We start from the raw sequence: 8,412 nt of genomic DNA, 5'->3' as shown, positions 1-8,412 counted from the left end.
GGTGTGGTGTTCCCCATGCTGTAGTGTGTAGCTGAGTTGTGCTTTACCTGTGCGCAGGTGTGGTGTTCCCCATGCTGTAGTGTATAGCTGAGTTGTGCTTTACCTGTGCGCAGGTGTGGTGTTCCCCATGCTGTAGTGTGTAGCTGAGTTGTGCTTTACCTGTGCGCAGGTGTGGTGTTCCCCATGCTGTATTGTGTAGCTGAGTTGTGGTTTACCTGTGCGCAGGTGAGGTGTATCTGAGTTGTGGTTTACCTGTGCGCAGGTGAGGTGGAGCTGGAGGAGTACTACCCGGCGTTCCTGGACATGGTGCGCAGCCTGCTGGACGGCAACCTGGAGTCGACGCAGTACGAGGACACGCTGCGGGAGATGTTCACCATCCACGCCTACATCGGCTTCACCGTCGACAAGCTCATCCAGAACATCGTCAGACAGGTACTGACCGCACACTCACCATGATGGCAATAATGAGGTGTAATATAAAGAGTTATGACTAACACATCAAGATGAGCTGTGAGCTCACTAACAGGCGTTCGCCTCCTGGGGCTGCACAACAGTAGCAGGCTACGGTGACTCAGGAAGGACAAACTAAATTATGCATGCTACACTAGCAGGAGTCTGATGTGCAGTTATTAATTATGGCACAGCCAACCATCACATAATGATGTCAGCACACACACAAAATGCTATTCTGCAACTTTTACACACACACTCATTCCGTTACAAATGTAGTTCCAAATTGTAGTTTTATTTCAGTGCCTCTCCATAGCTAACACTGTATGTTGTGCGTGTGTGTGTGTGTGTGTGTGTGCGTGTGTGTGTGTGTTAGCTCCAGCACCTGGTGAGCGACGAGGTGTGTCTGCAGGTGGCGGAGCTGTACCTGGCGGAGCGTAAACGCGGTGCTGCCGGGGGCAACCTCTCGTCACAGTGCGTACGCGCTGCCTGGGAGACCAGCTACCAGTGGAAGGCCGAGAGAGTCATGGCCGAGGAGAACTGCTTCAAGGTACACACGTGTGTGTGTGTGTGTGTGTCTCTGTCTGTCTGTCGGTTGGTCATGGGTGAGTAGAACTGTGTGTGTGTGTGTGTGTTTTTTTTTTTTATTGTCTGTCTGTTGGTCATGGGTGAGTAGAGAAGTGTGTGTGAGCCTGAGGTGGTAACTGATACAGTGATTTGTGTGTGTGTGTGTGTGTGTGTGTTTGAGGTGGTGAAAGCTGGCTGAGAGAGTCTGATGCAGTCACTGATGTCTTTCATGAATGAAGTCTTCAGACCCTGCAAATAGGCAGGCATCAGGATCTGCTAGAGATGAAATGCTATCGCTGATGCGTCTCAAGTCACTGATGTGTTTAATGAATGAAGTCTTTCCACCCTGTAAACACCATGCACGCATCAGGATCTGCTAAAGAGGACAATTGTGCTGATGCTGATGTCTTGATGTCTTTATGTCTTGACTGAATGAAGTCTTTCCACCCTGTAAACACCATGCACGCATCAGGATCTGCTAAAGAGGACAATTGTGCTGATGCTGATGTCTTGATGTCTTGATGTCTTGACTGAATGAAGTCTTTCCACCCTGTAAACACCATGCACGCATCAGGATCTGCTAAAGAGGACAATTGTGCTGATGCTGATGTCTTGATGTCTTGATGTCTTGACTGAAGGAAGTCTTTAGAGCTGCTGTGCTGTCGACACTGATGGAGCCTTCAGACTCGTCTCTCTGTAGGGTACTGAGCTGAAAGAGACGTCAGGCTGCTGCGCATGTCATGGGAGCAGCAGATGCTTTAGTTCTGCACCTCAGCACCGGTCAACTGTTAGCCACAGCAGCATGTTTTAATGGCCATGTTTATTTCAGGATTTGGCTCTTAAATGGTGAGGTGAATTTGAACTAACCTCGACCAGATGAGTAGCAGGAGCCCTGTTTTAACAATCAACATGCTAACATTAGCACTAGCATCTTCCCTTACCCTTAATCTTGGTGTGTGTGTGTGTGTGTGTGGGGTGCTGCAGGTGATGTTCATCCAGAATAAGGGAGAAGTGACCCTGGCCATCGAGCTGCTGGACACAGAGGAGGCGCAGGCGGACGACCCCCTGGATGTGCAGAGCCTGTCCAGCTACATGGAGCAGCTTGTGGGCAGCGAGTCGTCGGCCCTCTGCGCTCAGGGCGAGGGCTGCTACTTCAAACCAGTCTTCCTGCCCAGGTAACGCTCAAACACTCACTCAACACTCAAACATACCTCTCACTGCTACCCAGGTAACACTCAAACACTCATTCAACACTCAAACGTAGCGCTTCCTGCCCAGGTAACACTCAAACACAGCCTAACGCACACACAGGTGTCGCTGCCCAGGTAAAGACTCAAACGCTGCTCTCACTGCGCAGGTAACACTCAAGCACCTCTTTTAAATAAGTCTAAGAGTTTCATTTTTTAGAGAACAAAAAAAGTGTGAAAATGTTGTTCTTGGATCCACATCACGTTTGTGCACAGTCCTGTGCTCTGGTGCGCCATCCTGTAGGCTGATTGGCTGAGAGCAGTCTTGTGCAACGTCATGTAGGCTGATTGGCCGAGAGCAGTCTTGTGCACCGTCCTGTAGGCTGATTGGCCGAGAGCAGTCTTGTGCACCGTCCTGTAGGCTGATTGGCTGAGAGCAGTCTGATGCACCGTCCGGTAGGCTGATTGGCTGAGAGCAGCACCGTCCTGTAGGCTGATTGGCTGAGAGCGTTCTGATGCACCGTCCTGTAGGCTGATTGGCTGAGAGCGTTCTGATGCACCGTCCTGTAGGCTGATTGGCTGAGAGCAGCACCGTCCTGTAGGCTGATTGGCTGAGAGCGGTCCTGTGCTCTGGCTGTTAGGCCGGCAACCCATATTTAACCTGTTCAGCCGTGATTCTGCCCTGCGCCAGCCGTTCTGTTTTAACTTTAATTAGTGCCCTGCGTTAATAACAGGCCAGTGCTGATTTAACTGTGTGTGCGTGTGTGTGTGTGTGTGCTGATTTAACGGTGTTCAAGTGCACTCAGTCCTCATGCATTAAGGGCTGATTTGTAGTCTAAGCAAGCAATGCACTGTAGCAATGAGCAATGCACAGTTGACATCTCAATGTTTTTGAAATGCTTTCTCATGGTCTCTCTGCAAGCTACACAGACATTGCCCCCCCCCCCCCCCCCCCCCCCCCGCATCGGAAACACATCACCTGGCACTCGCACTTGCGTTGCGTCGGATGCGTTTGCGGTCGCATGGCGTGCCCAGGCTATGAATCAGTCCTACTGCAGCAGATGTGTGTGTGTGTGTGTGTGTGTGTGTGTGTGCAGGGCTGTAGTGGTAGAATAAGAGGTGTGTGTGTGTGTGTGCAGGGGTGTGGTGGTAGAATAAGAGGTGTGTGTGTGTGTGCAGGGGTGTGGTGGCTGGGCTGACCTTCCTAGAGTGTTGATGAGTGTTGATATTGTGAATGTGAGTAATGAAGTGTGATGTTGAATGTTTAAAGTTGCAGTTGGTGAAAACTCTTTTGAGAGCTGGATAAAGTCTATTTCTGAAATTTCAGAGGTGGATAAACTGCATTTACTAGCGTTTAGCCTCCACTAAAACCCTGGTGGTAACTGTGTGTGTGTGTGTGTGTGTGCGTTTAGCCTCCACTAAAACCCTGGTGGTAACTGTGTGTGTGTGTGTGCGTGCGTTTAGTCTCCACTACATCCCTGGTGGTAAGTGTGTGTGTGTGCGTGTGCGTGTGTTTAGCCTCCACTACAGCCCTGGTGGTAACTGTGTGTGTCTGCGTTTAGCCTCCCACTACAGCCCTGGTGGTAACTGTGACTGTGTGTGTGTGTGCGTTTAGCCTCCACTACCGCCCTGGTGGTAACGGTGTCTACAGCCTCCCAGGATGGAGCTGATGTATCCAGGGGGTTTAGCCTCCACTACACTACACACTGCGTTTAGCCTCCACTACACACTGCGTTTAGCCTCCACTACAGCCCTGGTGGTAACTCTGTGTGTGTGTGGGTGCGTGTGTGCGTTTAGCCTCCACTACAGCCCTGGTGGTAACGGTGTCTACAGCCTCCCAGGATGGTGCTGATGTATCCAGGGGAGCCGGAGATTTTCCAGAAAATCATGTCGTTTCTGATGGGTCTTAATATTCCAATATTGTATAATGATCTTGTATTGGGGCAAGGCACCTAACCCCCAACTGCTCCGTAGACCCCACAGCTATGTGCTCCAGCTGGTGTGTGCGTGCCATCCGGTTATGTGCTTATTGGATAGGGAGACGTGTAAATGTCTCTGCATTTCACCCAGCCAGTAGTGAGCACGTTAGGGCACAGACAGCACACACACACACACAGACACACACAGATAGGAAACAGTTGTGTGACTCGTTCTGCTGTAGTTGTGTGTTTTTGACATGGGCAGCATTAAATGTGTTTTCTGACCTGACGGTCTCCTGTTGGGTGTGTTTGCAGGAACCTGCGCCACTTCCGCCACTGGCAGGTGCGCCAGGTGGAGGCCATGCGCTGTCGGAGAGAGTGGCATCGCCAGCTGGCCGTGGAAAGTGCCGGAAGCCTGGACTGCCGCTTCAAACTCAACACACACAAGATGGTGTTCGTCATGAACTCGGAAGACTACATGTACCGGAGAGGAGCACTGGTGAAGGCCAGGAAGGTACGACGCACACACACACACACGCGCGCACACACACACACACACACCTCCCAACCTCCTGCATTCCTCTTCCCCTTCAGTGCTCATTAAAACAGGAAATGCATTCACACATCCAGTTGCTGTACAGCAGGACTGAATCAGTGGGTTACAGCAGCACCCTTTTAGCAGTAGGCTAGCTATAGGCTAACTGGTCTAACCCACTTCTAGTCATTATGCTAAGTAGGGTTGATGGACGATATCATCGTCCATCGTGATAGTTGACAGGCATCACGATGGAAAGCAACCATCGTGATGCCACGCCCCCACATGCCAGTCACTAATTCCTGCTGTAACAGGCTAAAACATAAAAAAACCTTTCCCTGAAAATGAAATTGAGCCTACTTTAAAGGCTGTCAACCAAACAGTTATCACGTATTAGTCTACCGTCTTTTAAAATAAAAGACTTATTAGTCTACCCTCTTATTCAAATAATTCCTGACTGTGACGTGAATGTGTAGCCTAATTGTCTTTTTGTAGCCTACATGTCTCGCAGGCCTATAGCCTACATTGGACGTAATATGTAGCCTAATGTTTTAGCAGAAAATATAGATTTATTATTGTTAGGCTACGAATAGGACATTCTAGCGCTCAAATATTTTTGCAAGGCTACAGCGAGCGCCAAATGCGTCCTTCTCCTCTGTGTTAAAATAAACCATTTCTTTCGTTAATTATAGGATCAGAAGGTAGCCAAGTACTAAGTAGTACTAAGATTTTAAAGTACTAAGAGTGACCACGATAGTAGTCTTAAGTAGCTTTTTTGCTGGGCCCAGCGTAGGCTGGCAATGTGTAATATTCTGCTGGTTGGTGCACACGCAAGTGTTCAGATTGATTGTCTATCCGTTTTTCACAACAATTTTCTTGGAGCAGATCTTCCACACAACTTCGGTAGCCTGGTCAGTATGTCTCTCTTAGCTGTCCACTTTCATCAGGCCGTATAGCCTATATAATATATTTTTTATTTTTTTATGTAGAACATTATACATGTATTTCTGTACAGACATACCTATAGGCTAATTAATTAGTGTTTAGCCTACCACACTAACCCCGCCCCCCACCACGATATCATCGTCCATCACAATGTTTTACTGTAAACATCGTCAAATGCCAATTTAGGCGACATCGCCCAACCCTAATGCTAAGCTAGGCTAACAGTGTCAGACTATGTTATTGCACGCACAGAGAAGAGAAGGCTATGATTCTCTAACTCTTAGGGTAGACGGCGAATAGGCCTGTTCCTTATTGTTGGCTCTTCCACCCTGTCACAGTAAGAGAGAGAGATGTATGCAACCTAAGTTAAATGTTTAGATATGAGTGAATGGATCATAGAAATAACAAAACGTTGTTTTCTTGTTTTTCCCGTGTGCGCGTGTGTGTTTGCGTGCGCGTGTGTGTGTGTGCGCGTGTGTGCGTGTGTGTGTGTGCGCGTGTGTGTATGCGTGCGTGCATGCGTGCGCGTGCGTGCGTGTATGCGTGCATGTGTGTGTGTGCGCGTGCGTGCGTGTATGCGTGCATGTGTGTGTGTGTGTGTGCGTGTGTGTGCGTGTGTGTGCGTGTGTGTGTGTGCGTGTGTGTGCGTGTGTGCGTGTGTGCGTGCGTGCGTGCGCGTGCGTGTGTGCGTGTGTGTGCGTGTGCGTGTGCGCGCGTGTGTGTGTGTGTATGCGTGCGTGCGTGCATGTGTGCGTGCGTGTGTGTGTGTGTGCGCGTGTGTGCGTGTGTGCGTGCGTGCGTGTATGCGTGCATGTGTGTGTGTGTGTGTGTGTGTATGCGTGCATGTGTGCGTGCGTGCGTGCGTGTGTGTGCGTGCGTGCGTGCGTGTAGTCTCAGCACCAGGTGGCGTGCGGGCAGCACGAGCGGTTCCGGAGGTGGCATCAGGGCTGGCTGGGCGAACACGTGAGTGCAGCGGGGGAGCGGGCGGTGACCCACTGGCTCATGGGAGAGGAGGAGGAGGACATGCTGCCCTGCAAGACCACTTGCGTGGCCACGCACCTCAAGGGCCTGCCCGTCAACAGGTACCAGGTGCTCTACAGCAGCAAGCCGCCAGCCTCGCCCTAGACCAGGCCCCCCACCCTGTGTGTGTGTGTGTGTGTGTGTGTGTGTGAGGGGTCTGGCTTCACCTGCGTCACATGCCTCCCCTTTCCCCGGATGGAGATTCTCTAAGGGACTGATCCACAGCCTGAAGACATTGAGAACATTTAGAGAACATTTCGAGAACACCCTTAGTGCCCGCCGTGGACTCGGTCCTGATTCCGCGGTGGACTCGAAAGCCGGTCCTGATTCCGTGGTGGACTCGAAAGCCGGTCCGGATTCCTGCGACTACGTTGCCTCACTCTCAAGACGGTTGTTGCACAGCCAAGTGACGAGTAAATAAAAAACTAAAAAGAACAGATGAGATGAAGCTGAATGATGAACAAATGAATGGGTTAAATGTTTGTTAGTTAGTTTGTTTGTTTGTTTGTTTGTTTGTTTTGGGGAAAATGTATGTATCTTTTTTCTTTTCTTTTTTTTTTTGCAAGTCAGTCTTGAGTTTTTAGTTCTGTGAAACACGAGGGCCTTTGGTTGGTGTGAGTTTATTCTGCAGGACTGAGACAGCAGTGAAGTGGCCTCTCGTGCACGCAGTGTCCAACATGGCTCTCAGCGTATGTACATGTCCACACACCGTGCATATTCTTTATGCATCTCTCTTTTTACATATGCATCCATTTGACTACATGAATGAAACCTAGAAATGAATTTGTTCTCCTTTTGTCCTCTGGCAGCCAACTCCCAATGTCTTTGTTTGAGTATTTTTATTTTTCATTTCTTTCTAAGCATACTTTTTAAACTCATCGGTGACTAACCCCGTCAGTAGATTGTCAGTGCCGTCTTGTGACACGTCTCTACGGTCTACTCTCGTTTCCTTTGCTTTGGAAATCATGCATCCTATGAATCCTCCACATCATCGCTTTTACATGTTAAAATGGAAAGGCCGAAATATCAGTGTTTAAATACAATGTATAACATTTATTCTGTATCAAGTATCCTGAAATAAACAACCTAGTTGTGAACTTCTTACTCCGAGCATGTGTGTGTTTCTCAGTGTTGCTCTGCTGTTATCCGTGGTGTGTTAAGACTTCAGAAGGTAGCTCTCATGACTGCCCTGCGTCCAAGAGAATCTTGTGGTTACTACACCACCCCCCTCCCTCGAGCGGTATGCTGTGACGCGAGGCAGGTTTACCCAGGTCATTTACGGCTCCCACACACGGCTGCGTGCGTTGCAGTGCTGGAGACTCATCCCGTCCACTTCACATGGGTTTACGTCATCCGTTGCCGAACTGAATTGTGGGTCCGTTGCGTCACGTTGCTCCCGTCGCTCGTGTTGAGAAGTTCAACTTTTGCCGCACCGACGGACGGCACCGGCCAATCAAATTACAAACAAGCTAACAACAGATGGCACCAGCCAATCAAATTGCGGTTATACCTTAAGTCATTTGCATAGCTACCCTCGGGAACACCCACTGGCATGCGTTGACTGAACGCAACTGTGCGTGGGAGCCGTTAGGGACTTCCCACTGACCTCGACAGTATGTCACTTCAGAAGCAGTGCATGCAGTACAGCGCTCTGTTGGAGATCAGCACCACACTGGCCACCCCCCACAAGAGACATTTGGTCAAGCTTATTCCATCTGACCTCATATTAATCCTCAAACATCACAAGTGGGACCCTTCATTGACATGTTCCTTTCCATATATCCACAGA

At 49.6% G+C, this 8,412-nt stretch overlaps 1 protein-coding gene across 1 annotated transcript in view; it reads left to right on the top strand.

The window, feature by feature from the left end:
- The window catches only part of sin3b (SIN3 transcription regulator family member B), a 21,733-nt gene extending 14,006 nt beyond the window's left edge, over positions 1 to 7,727 (top strand). The window contains exons 14-18 of the mRNA XM_042111528.1: positions 263 to 432; positions 827 to 1,000; positions 2,002 to 2,192; positions 4,439 to 4,637; positions 6,495 to 7,727. Of these exons, the coding sequence (XP_041967462.1) occupies positions 263 to 432; positions 827 to 1,000; positions 2,002 to 2,192; positions 4,439 to 4,637; positions 6,495 to 6,728 (968 nt within the window). The 3' untranslated portion in view covers positions 6,729 to 7,727. The remainder of the gene's footprint in view (positions 1 to 262; positions 433 to 826; positions 1,001 to 2,001; positions 2,193 to 4,438; positions 4,638 to 6,494) is intronic.
- Positions 7,728 to 8,412: the final 685 nt, after the last annotated feature.

Source organism: Alosa sapidissima, chromosome 12 (assembly GCF_018492685.1).
Source record: "Alosa sapidissima isolate fAloSap1 chromosome 12, fAloSap1.pri, whole genome shotgun sequence".
NCBI classification, from domain to species: domain Eukaryota; kingdom Metazoa; phylum Chordata; class Actinopteri; order Clupeiformes; family Clupeidae; genus Alosa; species Alosa sapidissima.
Note: the sequence above shows the minus strand (reverse complement) of the source record. Positions and strands in the feature narration are given on the sequence as shown.